At 46.3% G+C, this 27,329-nt stretch overlaps 1 protein-coding gene across 1 annotated transcript; it reads left to right on the top strand.

The window, feature by feature from the left end:
* Positions 1–650: 650 nt before the first annotated feature.
* On the top strand, positions 651–26,892 carry LOC124019083 (NIPA-like protein 2; the record flags this gene model as incomplete). The annotated part of the gene is made up of 9 exons (XM_046334445.1): positions 651–719; positions 3,326–3,497; positions 12,990–13,049; positions 13,818–13,939; positions 16,617–16,713; positions 16,813–16,948; positions 18,919–19,007; positions 23,641–23,706; positions 26,153–26,892. Coding segments are annotated over 9 exons (918 nt in total), but the record flags the coding sequence as incomplete, so codon positions are not given.
* Between the last annotated feature and the right edge of the window lie 437 nt (positions 26,893–27,329).

Genomic DNA, 27,329 nt, shown 5'->3' with positions numbered 1-27,329 from the left:
GATGAGGTCACGTCCGTTCTTCCTCTCCAGTGGTGTTCTCCTCTATGGGATGATGTGTCCTTCTCTACGGGATGAGTTCACTCATCCAGTGGCGTTCTCCTCTACGGGATGAGGTCACTCGTCCAGTGGTGTTCTCCTCTATGGGATGAGGTCACTCGTCCAGTGGCGTTCTCCTCTATGGGATGAGGTCACGCGTCCAGTGGCATTCTCCTCTATGGGATGATGTGTCCTTCTCTACGGGATGAGGTCACGCGTCCAGTGGCGTTCTCCTCTATGGGATGATGTGTCCCTCTCTATGGGATGAGGTCACTCATCCAGTGGCGTTCTCCTCTATGGGATGAGGTCACTCGTCCAGTGGCGTTCTCCTCTACGGGATGAGGTCACTCGTCCAGTGGCGTTCTCCTCTACGGGATGAGGTCACTCATCCAGTGGCGTTCTCCTCTACGGGATGAGGTCACTCGTCCAGTGGCGTTCTCCTCTACGGGATGAGGTCACTCGTCCCGTGGCGTTCTCCTCTACGGGATGAGGTCACTCGTCCAGTGGCGTTCTCCTCTGCGGGATGAGGTCACGTGTCCAGTGGCGTTCTCCTCTGCGGGATGATGTGTCCCTCTCTAAGGGATGATGAGGTTTCCTTCTGATCTGTTTTTCAGACTTATCTCCTGGGAATCATCATTTCAATATGTGGGAACTTCCTCATCAGCATTTCTCTGAATATACAGGTAAGGGTTTGTTTTAGGAGGCTGTGTACAGAAACAACACTAGTGTTTTAATGAGGCTGTGTACAGTACTATGAGAAACAACACTAGTGTTTTAATGAGGCTGTGTACAGAAACAACACTAGTGTTTTAATGAGGCTGTGTACAGTACTATGAGAAACAACACTAGTGTTTTAATGAGGCTGTGTACAGAAACAACACTAGTGTTTTAATGAGGCTGTGTACAGTACTATGAGAAACAACACTAGTGTTTTAATGAGGCTGTGTACAGTACTATGAGAAACAACACTAGTGTTTTAATGAGGCTGTGTACAGTACTATGAGAAACAACACTAGTGTTTTAATGAGGCTGTGTACAGTACTATGAGATACAACACTAGTGTTTTAATGAGGCTGTGTACAGTACTATGAGATACAACACTAGTGTTTTAATGAGGCTGTGTACAGTACTATGAGATACAACACTAGTGTTTTAATGAGGCCGTGTACAGAAACAACACTAGTGTTTTAATGTACAGTACTATGAGAAACAACACTCGTGTTTTAATGAGGCTGTGTACAGTACTATGAGATACAACACTAGTGTTTTAATGAGGCCGTGTACAGTACTATGAGAAACAACACTAGTGTTTTAATGAGGCCGTGTACAGTACTATGAGAAACAACACTAGTGTTTTAATGAGGCCGTGTACAGTACTATGAGAAACAACACTAGTGTTTTAATGAGGCCGTGTACAGTACTATGAGAAACAACACTAGTGTTTTAATGAGGCTGTGTACAGTACTATGAGAAACAACACTAGTGTTTTAATGTACAGTACTATGAGAAACAACACTAGTGTTTTAATGTACAGTACTATGAGAAACAACACTAGTGTTTTAATGAGGCCGTGTACAGTACTATGAGAAACAACACTAGTGTTTTAATGAGGCTGTGTACAGTACTATGAGAAACAACACTAGTGTTTTAATGTACAGTACTATGAGAAACAACACTAGTGTTTTAATGTACAGTACTATGAGAAACAACACTAGTGTTTTAATGAGGCCGTGTACAGAAACAACACTAGTGTTTTAATGAGGCCGTGTACAGTACTATGAGAAACAACACTAGTGTTTTAATGTACAGTACTATGAGATACAACACTAGTGTTTTAATGTACAGTACTATGAGATACAACACTAGTGTTTTAATGAGGCCGTGTACAGTACTATGAGAAACAACACTAGTGTTTTAATGTACAGTACTATGAGATACAACACTAGTGTTTTAATGAGGCCGTGTACAGTACTATGAGAAACAACACTAGTGTTTTAATGAGGCTGTGTACAGTACTATGAGAAACAACACTAGTGTTTTAATGAGGCTGTGTACAGTACTATGAGAAACAACACTAGTGTTTTAATGTACAGTACTATGAGAAACAACACTAGTGTTTTAATGAGGCTGTGTACAGTACTATGAGAAACAACACTAGTGTTTTAATGAGGCTGTGTACAGTACTATGAGAAACAACACTAGTGTTTTAATGAGGCTGTGTACAGTACTATGAGAAACAACACTAGTGTTTTAATGAGGCCATGTACAGTACTATGAGAAACAACACTAGTGTTTTAATGTACAGTACTATGAGAAACAACACTAGTGTTTTAATGAGGCCGTGTACAGTACTATGAGAAACAACACTAGTGTTTTAATGAGGCTGTGTACAGTACTATGAGAAACAACACTAGTGTTTTAATGAGGCTGTGTACAGTACTATGAGAAACAACACTAGTGTTTTAATGAGGCTGTGTACAGTACTATGAGAAACAACACTAGTGTTTTAATGAGGCTGTGTACAGTACTATGAGAAACAACACTAGTGTTTTAATGTACAGTACTATGAGAAACAACACTAGTGTTTTAATGTACAGTACTATGAGAAACAACACTAGTGTTTTAATGAGGCTGTGTACAGTACTATGAGAAACAACACTAGTGTTTTAATGAGGCCATGTACAGAAACAACACTAGTGTTTTAATGTACAGTACTATGAGAAACAACACTAGTGTTTTAATGTACAGTACTATGAGAAACAACACTAGTGTTTTAATGAGGCCGTGTACAGTACTATGAGAAACAACACTAGTGTTTTAATGAGGCTGTGTACAGTACTATGAGAAACAACACTAGTGTTTTAATGAGGCCGTGTACAGAAACAACACTAGTGTTTTAATGAGGCCGTGTACAGTACTATGAGAAACAACACTAGTGTTTTAATGAGGCTGTGTACAGTACTATGAGAAACAACACTAGTGTTTACTGAGGCCGTGTACAGTACTATGAGAAACAACACTAGTGTTTTAATGAGGCCGTGTACAGAAACAACACTAGTGTTTTAATGTACAGTACTATGAGAAACAACACTAGTGTTTTAATGAGGCCGTGTACAGTACTATGAGAAACAACACTAGTGTTTTAATGAGGCCGTGTACAGAAACAACACTAGTGTTTACTGATGTTATGTTAGCTACTGTATTATTTGTGTATTTTCCCAATGCTCATCTTTAACATGTGAATGAAGTGCTGTTCTTTTGACTCTGTGCCCTGTCCTCTCGCTGTCAGAAATACGCCCACATGCGCCAGTCCCAGCTCGGCGACTCCAGGCCCTACTACACCTCAGTGCTGTGGTGGAGTGGCGTGGGTCTGATGGGACTCGGGGAGCTGGGGAACTTCGCAGCCTACGGCTTCGCCCCGGCCTCCCTCATCGCACCACTGGGCTGTGTTTCAGTCATAGGTAACTTCAGGATTATTGTTTATTTATCTAGATTTTATGGACAATTTTATATCATTTCTTGCATTAAGCATCAACATGAAACCCCTCTTATAATTGCCACTTTCCTGGTAGAATTTACCTGTATAAGGACAGGTCTAGGATCAGCTTATCCTCCCCAATCCTGACCCGAGACCTGTATAAGGACAGGTCTAGAATCAGCTTATCCTCCCCAATCCTGACTCTAGGCCTGTATAAGGACAGGTCTAGGATCAGCTTATCCTGACCTTAACCCTCAGAAGGGCAGAAGGGGAAAAACATAAAACTGACCTCAGATCATGATGCAGCGTCTACAGAGCCGCCCTAATATACCTCCAGGTGACACATTCCATTTCAGCCAATCGGATGGCTTGCTGGTTTCTGTAATCCACCAATCCCTGTGAAGCCGTTCTCTACCCCGACAGGTGCAGCTGTCACCTGTTCAGTGTAAACACTCTAATGGCAGGTTAAATATTGACCTTCAGGTGCAGTCCTCTCCTTTATCCTAGCCTGGTCTCAGATCTGTCTGTCCAACTCTTAAGGTTGGCAACACAACATAAACAGACCTGGGACCAGGCTAGGGCAATATGGCCAAGATATCGTATCACAGTATTTCTCTACTTTTTTGAGAGTATTTTGGACTATGAAAGTTCTACATGTGGTTTATGAGTAGTGAGTGATCCCAGGGTGCTTTATGAGTAGTGAGTGATCCCAGGGTGCTTTAGGAGTAGTGAGTGATCCCAGGGTGCTTTAGGAGTAGTGAGTGATCCCAGGGTGCTTTATGAGTAGTGAGTGATCCCAGGGTGCTTTAGGAGTAGTGAGTGATCCCAGGGTGCTTTAGGAGTAGTGAGTAGTGATCCCAGGGTGCATTAGGAGTAGTGAGTAGTGATCCCAGGGTGCATTAGGAGTAGTGAGTAGTGATCCCAGGGTGCATTAGGAGTAGTGAGTAGTGATCCCAGGGTGCTTTAGGAGTAGGGAGTGATCCCAGGGTGCATTAGGAGTAGTGAGTAGTGATCCCAGGGTACTTTGAGTAGTGAGTAGTGAGTGATCCCAGGGTGCGTTGTGAGTGATCCCAGGGTGCGTTGTGAGTAGTGAGTGATCCCAGGGTGTGTTGTGAGTAGTGAGTGATCCCAGGGTGCGTTGTGAGTAGTGAGTGATCCCAGGGTGCGTTGTGAGTAGTGAGTGATCCCAGGGTGCTTTAGGAGTAGTGAGTGATCCCAGGGTGCTTTAGGAGTAGTGAGTGATCCCAGGGTGCTTTAGGAGTAGTGAGTGATCCCAGGGTGCTTTAGGAGTAGTGAGTGATCCCAGGGTGCTTTAGGAGTAGTGAGTGATCCCAGGGTGCTTTAGGAGTAGTGAGTGATCCCAGGGTGCTTTAGGAGTAGTGAGTGATCCCAGGGTGCTTTAGGAGTAGTGAGTGATCCCAGGGTGCTTTAGGAGTAGTGAGTGATCCCAGGGTGCTTTAGGAGTAGTGAGTGATCCCAGGGTGCTTTTAGAGTGATCCCAGGGTAGTGAGTGATCCCAGGGTGCTTTAGGAGTAGTGAGTGATCCCAGGGTGCTTTAGGAGTAGTGAGTGATCCCAGGGTGCTTTAGGAGTAGTGAGTGATCCCAGGGTGCTTTAGGAGTAGTGAGTGATCCCAGGGTGCTTTAGGAGTTTAGGGTGGAGTAGTGAGTGATCCCAGGGTGCTTTAGGAGTAGTGAGTGATCCCAGGGTGCTTTAGGAGTAGTGAGTGATCCCAGGGTGCTTTAGGAGTAGTGAGTGATCCCAGGGTGCTTTAGTGAGGAGTAGTGAGTGATCCCAGGGTGCTTTAGGAGTAGTGAGTGATCCCAGGGTGCTTTTAGTGATCCCAGGGTGCTTTAGGAGTAGTGAGTGATCCCAGGGTGCTTTAGGAGTAGTGAGTGATCCCAGGGTGCTTTAGGAGTAGTGAGTGATCCCAGGGTGCTTTAGGAGTAGTGAGTGATCCCAGGGTGCTTTAGGAGTAGTGAGTGATCCCAGGGTGCTTTAGGAGTAGTGAGTGATCCCAGGGTGCTTTAGGAGTAGTGAGTGATCCCAGGGTGCTTTAGGAGTAGTGAGTGATCCCAGGGTGCTTTAGGAGTAGTGAGTGATCCCAGGGTGCTTTAGGAGTAGTGAGTCCCAGGGTGCTTTAGGAGTAGTGAGTGATCCCAGGGTGCTTTAGGAGTAGTGAGTGATCCCAGGGTGCTTTAGGAGTAGTGAGTGATCCCAGGGTGCTTTAGGAGTAGTGAGTGATCCCAGGGTGCTTTAGAGTAGTGAGTGATCCCAGGGTGCTTTTAGGAGTAGTGAGTGAGGGGTGTGATGGAGGGGTGTGATGGAGGGGTGTGATGGAGGGGTGTGATGGAGGGGTGTGATGGAGGGGTGTGATGGAGGGGGTGTGAAGGAGGGGGTGTGAAGGAGAGAGATGAGGGGTGTGAAGGAGAGAGATGAGGGGTGTGAAGGAGGAGATGAGGGGTGTGAAGGAGAGAGATGAGGGGGTGTGAAGGAGAGAGATGAGGGGGGTGTGAAGGAGAGAGATGAGGGGGGTGTGAAGGAGAGAGATGGAGGGGGGTGAGACGGAAGAGGGGTGTGAAGGAGAGAGATTAAATAGTAATGTAACCGATGTGAAATGGCTAGCTAGTTAGCGGTGGCGCTAATAGCGTTTAAAATCGGTGACGTCGGGTAAGCATACTTCGACGGGTTCCAGGCCCACTGGGTTCTATTAGATCGGATAGGTCCGTCGGGTTCCAGGCCCAGTGGGTTCTATTAGATCGGATAGGTCCGTCGGGTTCCAGGCCCACTGGGTTCTATTAGATCTGATAGGTCCGTCGAGTTCCAGGCCCACTGGGTTCTATTAGATCTGATAGGTCCGTCGGTTCCAGGCCCACTGGGTTCTATTAGATCTGATAGGTCCGTCGGGTTCCAGGCCCACTGGGTTCTATTAGATCTGATAGGTCCGTCGGGTTCCAGGCCCACTGGGTTCTATTAGATCTGATAGGTCCGTCGGGTTACAGGCCCACTGGGTTCTATTAGATCTGATAGGTCCGTCGGTTCCAGGCCCACTGGGTTCTATTAGATCTGATAGGTCCGTCGGGTTCCAGGCCCACTGGGTTCTATTAGATCTGATAGGTCCGTCGAGTTCCAGGCCCACTGGGTTCTATTAGATCTGATAGGTCCGTCGGTTCCAGGCCCACTGGGTTCTATTAGATCTGATAGGTCCGTCGGGTTCCAGGCCCACTGGGTTCTATTAGATCTGATAGGTCCGTCGGGTTCCAGGCCCACTGGGTTCTATTAGATCTGATAGGTCCGTCGGGTTCCAGGCCCACTGGGTTCTATTAGATCTGATAGGTCCGTCGGGTTCCAGGCCCACTGGGTTCTATTAGATCTGATAGGTCCGTCGGGTTCCAGGCCCACTGGGTTCTATTAGATCTGATAGGTCTCCACTTCTCTGGTGGATCTGTAAGCTGCACAGAGTGTTGTCATAGACCGGCCTTACTGACAGTTTAACGTGGAAGGACTTGGAGAAAACACATGGAAAACTGCATCAGGTGTTTCCACATGCTCAACACCAGTAACGACTACAGGTACTTTATAGACCTATTCCCCTCTTCTCATCAGGCAATGGATGCTGGAGTATTAGAATGGATGCTGGAGTATTAGAATGGATGCTGGAGTATTAGAATGGATGCTGGAGTATTAGAATGGATGCTGTAGTATTAGAATGGATGCTGTAGTATTAGAATGGATGCTGGAGTATTAGAATGGATGCTGTGGTATTAATGGATGCTGTGGTATTAATGGATGCTGTGGTATTAGAATGGATGCTGGAGTATTAGAATGGATGCTGGAGTATTAGAATGGATGCTGGAGTATTAGAATGGATGCTGGAGTATTAGAATGGATGCTGGAGTATTAGAATGGATGCTGGGGTATTAGAATGGATGCTGGGGTATTAGAATGGATGCTGTGGTATTAGAATGGATGCTGTGTTATTAGAATGGATGCTGTGGTATTAATGGATGCTGTAGTATTAGAATGGATGCTGTAGTATTAGAATGGATGCTGGAGTATTAGAATGGATGCTGGAGTATTAGAATGGATGCTGGAGTATTAGAATGGATGCTGGAGTATTCGAATGGATGCTGGAGTATTAGAATGGATGCTGGAGTATTAGAATGGATGCTGGGGTATTAGAATGGATGCTGGGGTATTAGAATGGATGCTGTGGTATTAATGGATGCTGGGGTATTAATGGATGCTGGAGTATTAGAATGGATGCTGGAGTATTAGAATGGATGCTGGAGTATTAGAATGGATGCTGGAGTATTAGAATGGATGCTGGAGTATTAGAATGGATCCTGGAGTATTAGAATGGATGCTGGGGTATTAGAATGGATGCTGTGGTATTAGAATGGATGCTGTGGTATTAGAATGGATGCTGTGGTATTAGAATGGATGCTGTGGTATTAGAATGGATGCTGTGGTATTAGAATGGATGTTGTGGTATTAATGGATGCTGGAGTATTAGAATGGATGCTGGAGTATTAGAATGGATGCTGGAGTATTAGAATGGATGCTGGAGTATTAGAATGGATGCTGGAATATTAGAATGGATGCTGGAGTATTAGAATGGATGCTGGAGTATTAGAATGGATGCTGGAGTATTAGAATGGAGGCTGTTGTATTAGAATGGAGGCTGTTGTATTAGAATGGATGCTGGAGTATTAGAATGGATGCTGGAGTATTAGAATGGATGCTGGAGTATTAGAATGGATGCTGGAGTATTAGAATGGATGCTGGAGTATTAGAATGGATGCTGGAGTATTAGAATGGAGGCTGTGGTATTAGAATGGAGGCTGTGGTATTAGAATGGAGGCTGTGGTATTAGAATGGATGCTGTAGTATTACTACCACTTATTATTACTACTACTACTACTACCACTACTACAGTTACTACCACTATTGCTACTACACTACTACTGCTACTAAACTACTACTGCTACTACTACTATTATTACTACTACTACACTACTACTGCTGCTATATATGATTTACTAAATATTAATATTATTATTATTAGTATATCTAACCAAGGACAGACAGAGGAAGAGACTGTAGGAATCTGCGACACGAGAGCTTCTCTCGGCGACGAGACTCCTGGCTTCATGAGGAGTTGCTATGGTTACAGGAGATGGATCTCGTCTGTCCCAAAGGTAGAGAAGGGAAACCCTTAACCGTGAGATGAGCTCTCTGTATGGGATGTTATCAGCCACCTGGTGGGCAGGACCAACCAACCAGTCAACATCTCCTATTAGATCAGTAAATCAACGTGTCAATAGTTATGGTTTCATTGTGTGACTTCACATTTTTTAATGTGTTGATATGAGCTCTGGCACGCATAACAACAATGTCAGTCTATAGATCAGATTGTAATGGTGGCTTTGAGTCTATTGGGTTCACCTTCTTTCACCTTGCTTTGAGACCCATTGGGTTCACCTTCTTTCACCTTGCTTTGGGTTCACCTTCTTTCACCTTGCTTTGGGACTATTGGGTTTACCTTCTTTCACCTTGCTTTGAGACTATTGGGTTCACCTTCTTTCTCCTTGCTTTGGGTTCACCTTCTTTCACCTTCTTTCTCCTTGCTTTGAGACCCATTGGGTTCACCTTCTTTCACCTTGCTTTGAGACCATTGGGTTCACCTTCTTTCACCTTGCTTTGAGACCATTGGGTTCACCTTCTTTCACCTTGCTTTGGGTTCACCTTCTTTCACCTTGCTTTGAGACCCATTGGGTCCACCTTGCTTTGAGACCCATTGGGTTCACCTTCTTTCACCTTGCTTTGAGACCCATTGGGTTCACCTCATTTCACCTTGCTTTGAGACCCATTGGGTTCACCTTCTTTCACCTTGCTTTGAGACCCATTGGGTTCACCTTCTTTCACCTTGCTTTGAGACCCATTGGGTTCACCTTCTTTCACCTTGCTTTGAGACCCATTGGGTTCACCTCCTTTCACCTTCCTCTGAGTTCCTGGGAGTTAGAATGACAGAGTGACAGTATTACTGTGATTATTATAATTATTAAATCTAACCAAGGACAGACAGAGGAAGAGACTCTGTAGGAATCTGCGACACCAGAGATTCTCTCAGCCTCTCTGATTATTAGCGACAAGACTTCTATACATGTGAGACTGTAGGTGTGTGTGTACCAGGTATGATAGATGGATATTCCTATACTGCAGGTCACATAGTGTCCAGGTGACTGAATCTATGAAGGTAGACACCACACATGGCATTATTATGTAAAGAAATGGGAGATGTAAAATGGCATCCTTAATCGTCTTTCAGCCAGCGCAGTCATCTCTGTGGTGTTCCTTAATATGTCATCTCTGTGGTGTTCCTTAATATGTCATCTCTGTGGTGTTCCTTAATGTCTGTCATCTCTGTGGTGTTCCTTAATGTCAGTCATCTCTGTGGTGTTCCTTAATGTCAGTCATCTCTGTGGTGTTCCTTAATGTCAGTCATCTCTGTGGTGTTCCTTAATGTCAGTCATCTCTGTGGTGTTCCTTAATGTCAGTCATCTCTGTGGTGTTCCTTAATGTCAGTCATCTCTGTGGTGTTCCTTAATGTCTGTCATCTCTTTCAGTCATCTCTGTGGTGTTCCTTAATATCTGTCATCTCTGTGGTGTTCCTTAATGTCTGTCATCTCTGTGGTGTTCCTTAATGTCAGTCATCTCTGTGGTGTTCCTTAATGTCAGTCATCTCTGTGGTGTTCCTTAATGTCAGTCATCTCTGTGGTGTTCCTTAATGTCAGTCATCTCTGTGGTGTTCCTTAATGTCAGTCATCTCTGTGGTGTTCCTTAATGTCTGCCTTCTCTTTCAGTCATCTCTGTGGTGTTCCTTAATGTCAGTCATCTCTGTGGTGTTCCTTAATGTCAGTCATCTCTGTGATGTTCCTTAATGTCAGTCATCTCTGTGGTGTTCCTTAATGTCAGTCATCTCTGTGGTGTTCCTTAATGTCAGTCATCTCTGTGGTGTTCCTTAATGTCAGTCATCTCTGTGGTGTTCCTTAATGTCAGTCATCTCTGTGGTGTTCCTTAATGTCAGTCATCTCTGTGGTGTTCCTTAATGTCAGTCATCTCTGTGGTGTTCCTTAATGTCTGTCATCTCTGTGGTGTTCCTTAATGTCTCATCTCTGTGGTGTTCCTTAATGTCAGTCATCTCTGTGGTGTTCCTTAATGTCAGTCATCTCTGTGGTGTTCCTTAATGTCAGTCATCTCTGTGGTGTTCCTTAATGTCAGTCATCTCTGTGGTGTTCCTTAATGTCAGTCATCTCTGTGGTGTTCCTTAATGTCAGTCATCTCTGTGGTGTTCCTTAATGTCTGCCTTCTCTTTCAGTCATCTCTGTGGTGTTCCTTAATGTCAGTCATCTCTGTGGTGTTCCTTAATGTCAGTCATCTCTGTGATGTTCCTTAATGTCAGTCATCTCTGTGGTGTTCCTTAATGTCAGTCATCTCTGTGGTGTTCCTTAATGTCAGTCATCTCTGTGGTGTTCCTTAATGTCAGTCATCTCTGTGGTGTTCCTTAATGTCTGCCTTCTCTTTCAGTCATCTCTGTGGTGTTCCTTAATGTCAGTCATCTCTGTGGTGTTCCTTAATGTCAGTCATCTCTGTGGTGTTCCTTAATGTCAGTCATCTCTGTGGTGTTCCTTAATGTCAGTCATCTCTGTGGTGTTCCTTAATGTCAGTCATCTCTGTGGTGTTCCTTAATGTCAGTCATCTCTGTGATGTTCCTTAATGTCAGTCATCTCTGTGGTGTTCCTTAATATGTCATCTCTGTGGTGTTCCTTAATATGTCATCTCTGTGGTGTTCCTTAATATGTCATCTCTGTGGTGTTCCTTAATATGTCATCTCTGTGGTGTTCCTTAATATGTCATCTCTGTGGTGTTCCTTAATATGTCATCTCTGTGGTGTTCCTTAATATGTCATCTCTGTGGTGTTCCTTAATGTCAGTCATCTCTGTGGTGTTCCTTAATATGTCATCTCTGTGGTGTTCCTTAATGTCTGTCATCTCTGTGGTGTTCCTTAATGTCTGTCATCTCTGTGGTGTTCCTTAATGTCAGTCATCTCTGTGGTGTTCCTTAATATGTCATCTCTGTGGTGTTCCTTAATGTCATCTCTGTGGTGTTCCTTAATATGTCATCTCTGTGGTGTTCCTTAATATGTCATCTCTGTGGTGTTCCTTAATATGTCATCTCTGTGGTGTTCCTTAATGTCAGTCATCTCTGTGGTGTTCCTTAATATCTGTCATCTCTGTGGTGTTCCTTAATGTCAGTCATCTCTGTGGTGTTCCTTAATGTCAGTCATCTCTGTGGTGTTCCTTAATGTCAGTCATCTCTGTGGTGTTCCTTAATGTCAGTCATCTCTGTGGTGTTCCTTAATGTCAGTCATCTCTGTGGTGTTCCTTAATGTCAGTCATCTCTGTGGTGTTCCTTAATGTCAGTCATCTCTGTGGTGTTCCTTAATGTCAGTCATCTCTGTGGTGTTCCTTAATGTCAGTCATCTCTGTGGTGTTCCTTAATGTCAGTCATCTCTGTGGTGTTCCTTAATGTCAGTCATCTCTGTGATGTTCCTTAATGTCAGTCATCTCTGTGGTGTTCCTTAATATGTCATCTCTGTGGTGTTCCTTAATGTCAGTCATCTCTGTGGTGTTCCTTAATGTCAGTCATCTCTGTGGTGTTCCTTAATGTCTGCCTTCTCTTTCAGTCATCTCTGTGGTGTTCCTTAATGTCAGTCATCTCTGTGGTGTTCCTTAATGTCAGTCATCTCTGTGGTGTTCCTTAATGTCAGTCATCTCTGTGGTGTTCCTTAATGTCAGTCATCTCTGTGATGTTCCTTAATGTCAGTCATCTCTGTGGTGTTCCTTAATATGTCATCTCTGTGGTGTTCCTTAATGTCATCTCTGTGGTGTTCCTTAATATGTCATCTCTGTGGTGTTCCTTAATATGTCATCTCTGTGGTGTTCCTTAATATGTCATCTCTGTGGTGTTCCTTAATGTCAGTCATCTCTGTGGTGTTCCTTAATGTCAGTCATCTCTGTGGTGTTCCTTAATGTCAGTCATCTCTGTGGTGTTCCTTAATGTCAGTCATCTCTGTGGTGTTCCTTAATGTCAGTCATCTCTGTGGTGTTCCTTAATGTCTGTCATCTCTTTCAGTCATCTCTGTGGTGTTCCTTAATATCTGTCATCTCTGTGGTGTTCCTTAATGTCTGTCATCTCTGTGGTGTTCCTTAATGTCAGTCATCTCTGTGGTGTTCCTTAATGTCAGTCATCTCTGTGGTGTTCCTTAATGTCAGTCATCTCTGTGGTGTTCCTTAATGTCTGTCATCTCTGTGGTGTTCCTTAATGTCTGTCATCTCTGTGAAGTTCCTTAATGTCTGCCATCTCTTTCAGTCATCTCTGTGGTGTTCCTTAATGTCTGCCTTCTCTTTCAGCGAGTGCGGTCATCTCTGTGGTGTTCCTTAAAGAGACGCTACGAGCCACTGATATTGTTGGTAAGTTTGTACACACACACACAGCGCTAATCAAACCCCTCAGGACATAATCATTGTGATGTTGATTTTATTTTTTACTTAACTAGGCAAGTAAGTTAAGAACAAATCCTTATTTTCAATGACAGCCTAGGAACAGTGGGTTAACTGCCTTGTTTTAGGGGCAGAACGACAGATTTGTGCCTGGTCAGCTCGGGGATTCAGTCTTGAAACCGTTCGGTTTCTAGTCCATCGCTCTAACCACCGCCCCATAAAGACGAGTGGTATGATTTAGGTATGAGTTCCCACGTTACGAAACATTATGTCTGGTTGACGTCGAGGAGGAGAGAGGAGCTGGCTAGGTATGAGTTCCCACGTTACGAAACATTATGTCTGGTTGACGTCGAGGAGGAGAGAGGAGCTGGCTAGGTATGAGTTCCCACGTTACGAAACATTATGTCTGGTTGACGTCGAGGAGGAGAGAGGAGCTGGCTAGGTATGAGTTCCCACGTTGACGCTGGTTGTCATAGTACTCCGTGTCATAACATACACATGGTTAGCAGTACTGAAATGAAACATTAATGCTGAAGCTCAGTACTGATTAAACTGATCAGTTACTCCGTGTCATAGTACTGATTAAACTGATCAGTTACTCCATGTCATAGTACTGATTAAGCAGATCAGTTACTCCGTGTCATAGTACTGATTAAGCAGATCAGTTACTCCGTGTCATATGATACTCGGGTGAATAGGATGGTTCAGTACTCGTGTGATTCTCTTCCTGACCTACAGGTGGCGCACTAGCAGTGGTGGGAACCTATCTCCTGGTCACCTTTGCCCCCCACACCTCCACCCACATCACCGCCCACCTGGTCCAGAGATACGCTGTCAGCTGGCAGTTCCTGATTTACCTGGTATGTACCCTGACCCACACCTGGTATGTACCCTGACCCACACCTGGTATGTACCCTGACCCACACCTGGTATGTACCCTGACCCACACCTGGTATGTACCCCGACCCACGCCTGGTATGTACCCCGACCCACGCCTGGTATGTACCCCGACCCACGCCTGGTATGTACCCCGACCCACGCCTGGTATGTACCCCGACCCACGCCTGGTATGTACCCCGACCCACGCCTGGTATGTACCCCGACCCACGCCCCCGACCCACGCCTGGTATGTACCCCGACCCACGCCTGGTATGTACCCCGACCCACGCCTGGTATGTACCCCGACCCACGCCTGGTATGTACACCTGGAATGTACCCTAACATGGTTTTAGAGGACCTACTAGCCCATCCAGACAGCGCCCAGTGGAGTTAATGCTGCCTGGTATGTACCCTAACATGGTTTTAGAGGACCTACTAGCCCATCCAGACAGCGCCCAGTGGAGTTAATGCTGCCTGGTATGTACCCTAACATGGTTTTAGAGGACCTACTAGCCCATCCAGACAGCGCCCAGTGGAGTTAATGCTGATTGGTATGTACCCTAACATGGTTTTAGAGGACCTACTAGCCCATCCAGACAGCGCCCAGTGGAGTTAATGCTGCCTGGTATGTACCCTAACATGGTTTTAGAGGACCTACTAACCCATCCAGACAGCGCCCAGTGGAGTTAATGCTGCCTGGTATGTACCCTAACATGGTTTTAGAGGACCTACTAGCCCATCCAGACAGCGCCCAGTGGAGTTAATGCTGATTGGCTGTCTTGTATATCAGGTCACACCCATATTCATCACATCCTGCTCCAGTCTTATTTACTGAGCGAGACCTCAATGTACTTAGACTGGAATGGGAGGGAGGGGAGAGGGAGGGAGGGAGGGCGGGCGGGGAGAGGGAGGGAGGGCGGGCGGGGAGAGGGAGGGCGGGAGGGAGGGGGGGGAGGAGAGAGAGAGGCACAAATGTGTTGTGTCAACAGACCACAGCCATGGAACGGGAGACCTTTTAACATGTTAGTCGCTGGCAGTCCTAACGTCCTTAGGGAGGGAGGGAGGGAGGGAGGGAGGGAGGGAGGGAGGGAGGGAGGGAGGGAGGGAGGGAGGGAGGGAGGGAGGGAGGGAGGGAGGGAGGGAACGGAGACCTTTTAACATGTTAGTCGCTGACAGTCCTGACTGATGATGTTTATATCTGAGTCCCAAATGGCACCCTATTCCCTATATAGAGTACTACTAAACTATTCCCTATATAGAGTACTACTAAACTATTCCCTATATAGAGTACTACTAAACTATTCCCTATATAGAGTACTACTAAACTATTCCCTATATAGAGTACTACTAAACTATTCCCTATATAGAGTACTACTAAACTATTCCCTATATAGAGTACTACTAAACTATTCCCTATATAGAGTACTACTAAACTATTCCCTATATAGAGTCCTATTCCCTATATAGAGTACTACTAAACTATTCCCTATATAGAGTACTACAAAACTATTCCCTATATAGAGTACTACAAAACTATTCCCTATATAGAGTACTACAAAACTATTCCCTATATAGAGTACTACTAAACTATTCCCTATATAGAGTACTATTCCCTATATAGAGTACTACTAAACTATTCCCTATATAGAGTACTATTAAACTATTCCCTATATAGTGTTAAACTATTCCCTATATAGAGTACTATTAAACTATTCCCTATATAGAGTACTATTAAACTATTCCCTATATAGAGTACTATTAAACTATTCCCTATATAGAGTACTATTAAACTATTCCCTATATAGAGTACTATTCCCTATATAGAGTACGAATAAACTATTCCCTATATAGAGTACTACTAAACTATTCCCTATATAGAGTACTAAACTATTCCCTATATAGAGTACTATTCCCTATATAGAGTACTATTCCCTATATAGAGTACTATTCCCTATATAGAGTACTATTCCCTATATAGAGTACTATTCCCTATATAGAGTACTATTCCCTATATAGAGTACTATTCCCTATATAGAGTACTATTCCCTATATAGAGTACTATTCCCTAATATAGAGTACTATTCCCTAATATAGAGTACTATTCCCTAATATAGAGTACCATGTGCTCGCTGCTGTTACTGCGATCAGAAACCTGTGCTGCTGGCTGAGGACTCTGTTACTGTGATCAGATACCCGTGCTGAGGACTCTGTTACTGCGATCAGATGTCCGTGCTGCTGGCTGAGGACTCTGTTACTGCGATCAGATACCCGTGCTGAGGACTCTGTTACTGCGATCAGATGTCCGTGCTGCTGGCTGAGGACTCTGTTACTGCGATCAGATATCCGTGCTGCTGCTGGCTGAGGACTCTGTTACTGCGATCAGATATCCGTGCTGCTGCTGGCTGAGGACTCTGTTACTGCGATCAGATATCCGTGCTGCTGCTGGCTGAGGACTCTGTTACTGCGATCAGATATCCAGGCTGTGTCAATCACTGTGAAGCTTTGAGATGGACTTTATGGAAACCAGTTCAATATTATTAATGTTATGTTTTTTTTCTCGCTTTCCTCCTCTCTCTCCTCTCTCCCTCTCTCTCCTTCTCTCCCTCTCTCTCCTTCTCTCCCTTCTCTCCCTCTCTCTCTCCTTCTCTCCCTCTCCAGTTTCTAGAGGTCATAGTGTTTTCTATCCTGCTCTATTTGTACAAGATGAGGAATATCAAGCACATAACCATAGTGATGCTGCTGGTGGCTCTGCTGGGTAAGAACTCTGACAGACTCTATGGGGGATCATGGTTATCACGTTTCAGAATGGGATGCATTACTCCAGGAAATAGTCACGCTGTCCCTGTTGTTTTAGCCTCCCTGACGGTGATCTCGGTCAAAGCTGTGTCTGGGATGATCACGGAGTCCCTAAAGGGAGATCTCCAGCTCACCTACCCCATCTTCTACGTCATGGTGGTGGTCATGGTGGCCTCCTGTGCCTTCCAGATAAAGTAAGTCCAATGTGTCTCCACTTCCCCTGACAGCAGATTCAATTCTACAGAGTATTGACGTAAATGTGAAGTGTAAAAACGTATTGGACATTGTGACCTTGTCAGAGCAGAACTGTGATGGGATGAAGCTCCGGTAGTATGATGGATGAATCCACGGTATTATGATGGATGAATCCCCTGTGTGATGGGATGATGCTCCGGTAGTATGATGGATGAATCTACGGTATTATGATGGATGAATCCCCTGTGTGATGGGATGAATCCCCTGTGTGATGGGATGATGCTCCGGTAGTATGATGGATGAATCCACTGTATTATGATGGATGAATCCACGGTATTATGATGGATGAATCCACTGTATTATGATGGATGAATCCACGGTATTATGATGGATGAATCCACTGTATTATGATGGATGAATCCACGCTATTATGATGGATGAATCCACTGTATTATGATGGATGAATCCACGGTATTATGATGGATGAATCCACTGTATTATGATGGATGAATCCACGGTATTATGATGGATGAATCCACTGTATTATGATGGATGAATCCACGGTATTATGATGGATGAATCCACGGTATTATGATGGATGAATCCACGGTATTATGATGGATGAATCCACTGTGTGATGGGATGATGCTCCGGTATTATGATGGATGAATCCACTGTGTGATGGGATGATGATCCGGTAGTATGATGGATGAATCCCCTGTGTGAGGGGATGAAGCTCCGATAGTATGATGGATGAATCCACTGTGTGATGGGATGATGCTCCGGTAGTATGATGGATGAATCCACAGTATTATGATGGGATGATGCTCCGGTAGTATGATGGGATGATGCTCCGGTAGTATGATGGATGAATCCACTGTGTGATGGGATGATGCTCCAGTAGTATGATGGATGAGTCCACAGTATTATGATGGGATGATGCTCCGGTAGTATGATGGATGAATCCACTGTGTGATGGGATGATGCTCCAGTAGTATGATGGATGAGTCCACAGTTATGATGGGATGATGCTCCGGTAGTATGATGGATGAGTCCACCGTGTGATGGGATGATGCTCCGGTAGTATGACGGATGAGTCCACCGCGTGATGGGATGATGCTCCGGTAGTATGACGGATGAGGTGATGGGATGATGCTCCGGTAGTATGACGGATGAGTCCACAGCGTGATGGGATGATGCTCCGGTAGTATGACGGATGAGTCCACCGCGTGATGGGATGATGCTCCGGTAGTATGATGGATGAGTCCACCGTGTGATGGGATGATGCTCCGGTAGTATGACGGATGAGTCCACCGCGTGATGGGATGATGCTCCGGTAGTATGACGGATGAGTCCACCGCGTGATGGGATGATGCTCCGGTAGTATGACGGATGAGTCCACCGCGTGATGGGATGATGCTCCGGTAGTATGATGGATGAGTCCACCGCGTGATGGAATGATGCTCCGGTAGTATGATGGATGAATCCACCGTGTGATGGGATGATGCTCCGGTAGTATGATGGATGAGTCCACCGTGTGATGGGATGATGCTCCGGTAGTATGATGGGATGAGTCCACCGCGTGATGGGATGAGTCCACCGCGTGATGGGATGAGTCCACCGCGTGATGGGATGAGTCCACCGCGTGATGGGATGAGTCCACCGCGTGATGGGATGAGTCCACCACGTGATGGGATGAGTCCACCGCGTGATGGGATGATGCTCCGGTAGTATGACTGATGAGTCCACCGCGTGATGGGATGAGTCCACCGCGTGATGGGATGAGTCCACCGCGTGATGGGATGAGTCCACCGCGTGATGGGATGAGTCCACCGCGTGATGGGATGATGCTCCGGTAGTATGATGGATGAGTCCACCGTGTGATGGGATGATGCTCCGGTAGTATGATGGTCATATCATTCACATGGCCCTCAGAGGCCTCTCTTTAATCTGTCCTGGCTGTTCTCAGGTTCCTTAATCAAGCCATGAAGATGTTTGACGCCACGGAGGTCGTCCCCATCAACTTTGTGTTCTTCACTGCCAGTGCCATTACAGCAGGTACGTTGATTAACTAGAACTCAGCTAATTGGCCAGTGCCATTACAGCAGGTACGTTGTTTAACCAGAACTCAGCTAATTGGCCAGTGCCATTACGGCAGGTACGTTGATTAACTAGAACTCAGCTAATTGGCCAGTGCCATTACAGCAGGTACGTTGTTTAACCAGAACTCAGCTAATTGGCCAGTGCCATTACAGCAGGTACGTTGATTAACTAGAACTCAGCTAATTGGCCAGTGCCATTACAGCAGGTACGTTGTTTAACCAGAACTCAGCTAATTGGCCAGTGCCATTACCGCAGGTACGTTGTTTAACCAGAACTCAGCTAATTGGCCAGTGCCATTACCGCAGGTACGTTGTTTAACCAGAACTCAGCTAATTGGCCAGTGCCATTACAGCATACGTTGATTAACTAGAACTCAGCTAATTGGCCAGTGCCATTACAGCCACGTTGTTTAACCAGAACTCAGCTAATTGGCCAGTGCCATTACCGCAGGTACGTTGGTTAACCAGAACTCAGCTAATTGGCCAGTGCCATTACAGCAGGTACGTTGATTAACCAGAACTCAGCTAATTGGCCAGTGCCATTACAGCAGGTACGTTGATTAACTAGTGGTCCTTCTGTAGCTCAGTTGGTAGAGCATGGCGCTTGTAACGCCAGGGTAGTGGGTTCGATCCCCGGGACCACCCATACGTAGAATGTATGCACACATGACTGTAAGTCGCTTTGGATAAAAGCGTCTGCTAAATGGCATATATTATTATTATTATTATTATTATTATTATTATAACTAGAACTCAGCTAATTGGCCAGTGCCATTACAGCAGGTACGTTGATTAACTAGAACTCAGCTAATTGGCCAGTGCCATTACAGCAGGTACGTTGATTAACTAGAACTCAGCTAATTGGCCAGTGCCATTACAGCAGGTACGTTGTTTAACCAGAACTCAGCTAATTGGCCAGTGCCATTACCACAGGTTTAACCAGAACTCAGCTAATTGGCCAGTGCCATTACAGCAGGTATGTTGATTAACCAGAACTCAGCTAATTGGCCAGTGCCATTACGTTGATTAACCAGAACTCAGCTAATTGGCCAGTGCCATTACCGCAGGTACGTTGATTAACCAGAACTCAGCTAATTGGCCAGTGCCATTACAGCAGGTACGTTGTTTAACCAGAACTCAGCTAATTGGCCAGTGCCATTACAGCAGGTACGTTGATTAACTAGAACTCAGCTAATTGGCCAGTGCCATTACAGCAGGTACGTTGTTTAACCAGAACTCAGCTAATTGGCCAGTGCCATTACCGCAGGTACGTTGGTTAACCAGAACTCAGCTAATTGGCCAGTGCCATTACAGCAGGTACGTTGATTAACCAGAACTCAGCTAATTGGCCAGTGCCATTACAGCAGGTACGTTGATTAACTAGTGGTCCTTCTGTAGCTCAGTTGGTAGAGCATGGCGCTTGTAACGCCAGGGTAGTGGGTTCGATCCCCGGGACCACCCATACGTAGAATGTATGCACACATGACTGTAAGTCGCTTTGGATAAAAGCGTCTGCTAAATGGCATATATTATTATTATTATTATTATTATTATTATTATTATTATAACTAGAACTCAGCTAATTGGCCAGTGCCATTACAGCAGGTACGTTGATTAACTAGAACTCAGCTAATTGGCCAGTGCCATTACAGCAGGTACGTTGATTAACTAGAACTCAGCTAATTGGCCAGTGCCATTACAGCAGGTACGTTGTTTAACCAGAACTCAGCTAATTGGCCAGTGCCATTACCACAGGTTTAACCAGAACTCAGCTAATTGGCCAGTGCCATTACAGCAGGTATGTTGATTAACCAGAACTCAGCTAATTGGCCAAGACGTTGATTAACCAGAACTCAGCTAATTGGCCAGTGCCATTACCGCAGGTACGTTGATTAACCAGAACTCAGCTAATTGGCCAGTGCCATTACAGCAGGTACGTTGATTAACCAGAACTCAGCTAATTGGCCAGTGCCATTACAGCAGGTACGTTGATTAACCAGAACTCAGCTAATTGGCCAGTGCCATTACCGCAGGTACGTTGATTAACCAGAACTCAGCTAATTGGCCAGTGCCATTACCGCAGGTACGTTGTTTAACCAGAACTCAGCTAATTGGCCAGTGCCATTACCGCAGGTACGTTGATTAACCAGAACTCAGCTAATTGGCCAGTGCCATTACAGCAGGTACGTTGATTAACCAGAACTCAGCTAATTGGCCAGTGCCATTACCGCAGGTACGTTGTTTAACCAGAACTCAGCTAATTGGCCAGTGCCATTACCGCAGGTACGTTGATTAACCAGAACTCAGCTAATTGGCCAGTGCCATTACAGCAGGTACGTTGATTAACCAGAACTCAGCTAATTGGCCTGTGCCATTACAGCAGGTACGTTGTTTAACCAGAACTCAGCTAATTGGCCAGTGCCAGCACGTTGTTTAACCAGAACTCAGCTAATTGGCCAGTGCCATTACGTTGATTAACCAGAACTCAGCTAATTGGCCAGTGCCATTACAGCAGGTACGTTGATTAACCAGAACTCAGCTAATTGGCCAGTGCCATTACCACAGGTTTAACCAGAACTCAGCTAATTGGCCAGTGCCATTACCGCAGGTACGTTGTTTAACCAGAACTTGTCCGGGGTTAGGGGAGGGTTTGGCCCAGCGTCGTCCGGGGTTAGGGGAGGGTTTGGCCCAGCGTCGTCCGGGGTTAGGGGAGGGTTTGGCCCAGCGTCGTCCGGGGTTAGGGGAGGGTTTGGCCCAGCGTCGTCCGGGGTTAGGGGAGGGTTTGGCCCAGCGTCGTCCGGGGTTAGGGGAGGGTTTGGCCCAGCGTCGTCCGGGGTTAGGGGAGGGTTTGGCCCCAGCGTCGTCCGGGGTTAGGGGAGGGTTTGGCCCCAGCGTCGTCCGGGGAGGGTTTGGCCCCAGCGTCGTCCGGGAGGGTTTGGCCCCAGCGTCGTCCGGGAGGGTTTGGCCCCAGCGTCGTCCGGGGAGGGTTTGGCCCCAGCGTCGTCCGGGAGGGTTTGGCCCCAGCGTCGTCCGGGAGGGTTTGGCCCCAGCGTCGTCCGGGAGGGTTTGGCCCCAGCGTCGTCCGGGGAGGGTTTGGCCCCAGCGTCGTCCGGGGAGGGTTTGGCCCCAGCGTCGTCCGGGGAGGGTTTGGCCCCAGCGTCGTCCGGGGAGGGTTTGGCCCCAGCGTCGTCCGGCGAGGGTTTGGCCCCAGCGTCGTCCGGGGAGGGTTTGGCCCCAGCGTCGTCCGGCGAGGGTTTGGCCCCAGCGTCGTCCGGGAGGGTTTGGCCCCAGCGTCGTCCGGGATAAGGGGAGGGTTTGGCCGGGAGGGGGCTTTACTTGGCTCATGGCGCTCTAGCGACTCCTTGTGGCGGGCCGGGTGCCTGCAGGCTGACTTCAGTCGAACGGTGTTTCCTCCGACACATTGGTGCAGCTGGCTTCCGGGTTAAGCGGGCAGGTGTTGTGAAGTGTGGTTTGGCGGGTCATGTTTCAGAGGACACGTGACTCGACCTTCGCCTCACGAGCCCGTTGGGGAGTTGCAGCGATGAGACAATAAGTTGGAGGTAAAATAATCACTCTGCCTGGCTCGCTCTGTTTTCCCATCTCCGGAGGACTTATATTTGTTGTTCTGTGACTCTGCCAGGCTAACTCTGTGCAACTCCACTGAAAACCTAAAAGAGCCAAAGATTGCATCCCAAATGGCACCCTATTCCCTAGATAGTACACTACTTCCTATGGGCCCTGGTCAAAAGTAGGGCACTAAATAAAGACACGGATGGCATTTGGGGACGCATCCCAAAATGTGTCATGGTCTGGTGCTCCATACTAATTAGAGTTTATCCTCTAGATATGGACAGCTGCCTCTCTCTCTCAGTCTCTCTCTCTCCCTCTCCCTCTCTGTGTCTCTCTCTCCCTCTCTGTGTCTCTCTCTCCCTCTCTGTGTCTCTCTCTCCCTCTCTGTGTCTCTCTCTCCCTCTCTGTGTCTCTCTCTCCCTCCTCTCTCTCCCTCTCTGTCTCTCTCTCTGTGTCCTCCCTCTCTGTCTCTCCCTCTCTCTCTCCCTCTCTGTGTCTCTCCCTCTCTGTGTCTCTCCCTCTCTGTGTCTCTCCCTCTCTGTGTCTCTCCCTCTCTGTGTCTGTGTCTCTCCCTCTCTGTGTCTGTCTCTCTCCCTCTCTGTGTCTGTCTCTCTCCCTCTCTGTGTCTGTCTCTCTCCCTCTCTGTGTCTGTCTCTCTCCCTCTCTGTGTCTGTCTCTCTCCTCTCTGTGTCTCTCTCTCCCTCTCTGTGTCTCTCTCTCTCTCTCTGTCTCTCTCTCTCCCTCTCTGTGTCTCTCTCTCCCTCTCTGTGTCTCTCTCTCCCTCTCTGTCTCTCTCTCCCTCTCTGTCTCTCTCTCCCTCTATGTGTCTCTCTCTCCCTCTCTCTCCCTCTCTGTCTCTCTCTCCCTCTCTGTGTCTCTCTCTCCCTCTCTGTGTCTCTCTCTCCCTCTCTGTGTCTCTCTCTGTGTCTCTCTCTGTGTCTCTCTCTGTCTCTCTCTCTCTCTCTGTCTCTCTCTCTCGTGTTGTTTTGGCTTGGTGTTAACCTACTTTTCTTTTGCAGGAATAGTATTTTACCAGGAATTCCAGGGCTTGGCTTTGCTCAATATTTTAATGTTTCTCTTTGGGTAAGTAGTATGCAAAACCCCATTAGTACTGTCTTTTTAAGAATACAGGCCTTGACATTCCACCTGAATACGGGCCTTGACATTCCACCTGAATACGGGCCTTGACGTTCCACCTGAATACGGGCCTTGACGTCTAGAGTAGGGGCTGTGGATACTCTTTTCAGTCCCTGTATCTGGTTACTCTTAGTGGAGTTTAGTACACTGTCCCAATGAACTCTTAGTGGAGTTTAGTACACCGTCCCAGTGAACTCTTAGTGGAGTTTAGTACACCGTCCCAGTGGAGTTTAGTACACTGTCCCAGTGAACTCTTAGTGGAGTTTAGTACACTGTCCCAGTGAACTCTTAGTGGAGTTTAGTACACTGTCCCAGTGAACTCTGAGTGGAGTTTAGTACACCGTCCCAGTGGAGTTTAGTACACCGTCCCAGTGAACTCTTAGTGGAGTTTAGTACACCGTCCCAGTGAACTCTTAGTGGAGTTTAGTACACCGTCCCAGTGGAGTTTAGTACACCGTCCCAGTGGAGTTTAGTACAATGTCCCAGTGAACTCTTAGTGGAGTTTAGTACACCGTCCCAGTGGAGTTTAGTACACTGTCCCAGTGAACTCTTAGTGGAGTTTAGTACACTGTCCCAGTGAACTCTTAGTGGAGTTTAGTACACCGTCCCAGTGGAGTTTAGTACACCGTCCCAGTGGAGTTTAGTACACCGTCCCCAGTGGAGAACCAGTGGAGTTTAGTACACCGTCCCAGTGAACTCCAGAGACCGTTTATCACTCCTGTGGGTTGGGGCGGCAGGGTAGCCTAGTGGTTAGAGCGTTGGACTAGTAATTGAAAGGTTGCAAGTTTCGAATCCCCTCTTAGTGGAGCTGAATCCCTGAACTTAGGCAGTTAACCCACTGTTCCTAGGCTCGTCATTGAAAATAAGAATTTGTTCTTAACTGGTTAAATAAAGGTAAAATAAAAACATTTTTAAAAAGGGTTCAGATGACTCCAAAATTGTAAACGCTGTGATTCCAACTCCAGTTGATTTTAGAATGATATCCGAACATAACCTTCCTCTGAACTCCTCCTCCAGCTGCCTGTCTCTCATTCATTGGAGTCTTCCTGATAGCCAGAGACAGACCCAAGATCAAGACTGAAAACATTACCTTTATAGCCATGGGGAAAATACCAGGTAACTATATACTAATATACTAATAAACGAGTTGCATTTAACTATATACTTCTCCTACAACAAATAGAAATGAATGAGAGCATTAGTAACATCTTGATGTAATATCCAAGACGAGATTTACTGGAGGACCGGAGTTGGGCTGTTGGGGTTACTGGAGGACCGGAGTTGGGCTGTTGGGGGGTACTGGAGGACCGGAGTTGGGCTGTTGGGGTTACTGGAGGACCGGGGTAACATGGGCTGTTGGGGTTACTGGAGGACCGGGGTTGGGTTGTTGGGGGTTACTGGAGGACCGGAGTTGGGCTGTTGGGGTTACTGGAGGACCGGGGTTGGGCTGTTGGGGTTACTGGAGGACCGGGGTTGGGTTGTTGGGGGTACTGGAGGACTGGGGTTGGGCTGTTGGGGGGGGTACTGGAGGACCGGAGTTGGGCTGTTGGGGGTACTGGAGGACCGGAGTTGGGCTGTTGGGGGTACTGGAGGACCGGGGTTGGGCTGTTGGGGGGTACTGGAGGACTAGGGTTGGGCTGTTGGGGGTACTGGAGGACTAGGGTTGGGCTGTTGGGGTTACTGGAGGACCGGGGTTGGGCTGTTGGGGTGTACTGGAGGACCGGGGTTGGGCTGTTGGGGTGTACTGGAGGACCGGGGTTGGGCTGTTGGGGGTACTGGAGGACCGGGGTTGGGCTGTTGGGGGTACTGGAGGACTAGGGTTGGGCTGTTGTGTGTACTGGAGGACTAGGGTTGGGCTGTTGGGGGTACTGGAGGACTAGGGTTGGACTGGGGTGCTTAGTGTCTTACCCTACAGTAAACCTGTTCAGACATCTCTCAATAGCCAGGAGGTGAGGTTAACATGCATTATCCCCAGCAGTAGAAATAACATGGTGAATGTGCATTATCCCCAGCAACAGAATAACATGGTGAATGTGCATTATCCCCAGCAACAGAATAACGTGGCATTATCCCCAGCAACAGAATAACATGGTGAATGTGCATTATCCCCAGCAACAGAATAACATGGTGAATGTGCATTATCCCCAGCAACAGAATAACATGGTGAATGTGCATTATCCCCAGCAACAGAATAACATGGTGAATGTGCATTATCCCCAGCAACAGAATAACGTGGTGAATGTGCATTATCCCCAGCAACAGAATAACGTGGTGAATGTGCATTATCCCCAGCAACAGAATAACATGGTGAAGGCGCATTATCCCCAGCAACAGAATAACATGGTGAATGTAGACCACCTCTCTAATGATCTATATGTCTTGTCTCTGCTACAGGGAGAAAATGTAAGGACAAGGTCCAGCCGGAGGCTAAAAGCAACGCGTACGGATCTCTGGCAGCTAAACTCATGTGTAACAAACCTGGCCCACAGGACGACTCCTAATATCAGCCACACCTGTCTGTCTGTGTACAGAGACTACCTGTGTCAACACTACACATCTCTCTCATGGGTTGCCAGACTGACTGACTACAGGGACAAAGTGAGAGCACTGTCTCCATTAGCAAAAAATTCCCCAGATTTTCCAGAAATCTGTGTATCTTCTAACTCGATCCTGATTCCAGGAGACTTGCCAGAAGCAGGATTTCTGGGAAAAACCTGGATATCTTTGGGAAAGTTACAATTGTCAGGGAATTGAACTCTGTTGGTACAGATACTGAGGAGACGTCTCAGGATCGAACCCAAATGCACTACAGACACAAATAAAACGTAATTTAATTCTCAAGGAGGTGGCTGTCTGGAGGAACCACCTGATATTCTCTGTTAATACGAAAGCAACTGTGTGGATCGAGTTTCTGATGAGATGGTTTCAATCATTGATTTGTTAATAAACTGGAATGTGATATTTAAAGTGTTTCTCGAGCTCCTGGCTGGTAAAGAGGTGCACCAGCGCCCTCTACTGGTCGTAACAAGAATGACTATTTAAATGTGAAGTGTTTTTTTTTTAAACGTCAGACGTTCTTTGTTTAAGCTAATAAATACTGACCAGGCTTCGGGAAGGATGGCCTCAGGACTACAGACAACTACAGCTTCACCCTTTTTCAAATCAAAACGTCATTTTCTGAATTGCATTTCAAAGAGCAGTGGTGTAATGCAGTTTAACTGACAGGTATGGCTGAGCCAACGTCTTCAACCCACCTCAGGTAACCCTCACCTCCATTTTGAATCATATATTTAGTGACAGTGGACTTAAGCAAGGGTATATCGGTAAGAAAAACACTAATTTTATTTTTGACGACTTAAAAGTACAAATGATCTGTCCAATGTTAGACAATTTATCTTGGTAATAAAAAAAAATGAAAACATTTGAAACTCATGAGAGTAGAAAGCCAGTCTGTTTTATTAGTCGTATGTACGGGATATATCCTCCACAATGCTTACTGCAGGCTCCTACTTCACAACAACAATAATATATACAAATAGGAGCATAGCGTAAATGTCTCGGTAGAATAGGA

This window comes from Oncorhynchus gorbuscha, unplaced genomic scaffold (assembly GCF_021184085.1).
Source record: "Oncorhynchus gorbuscha isolate QuinsamMale2020 ecotype Even-year unplaced genomic scaffold, OgorEven_v1.0 Un_scaffold_676, whole genome shotgun sequence".
Classification (NCBI taxonomy): domain Eukaryota; kingdom Metazoa; phylum Chordata; class Actinopteri; order Salmoniformes; family Salmonidae; genus Oncorhynchus; species Oncorhynchus gorbuscha.
Note: the sequence above shows the minus strand (reverse complement) of the source record. Positions and strands in the feature narration are given on the sequence as shown.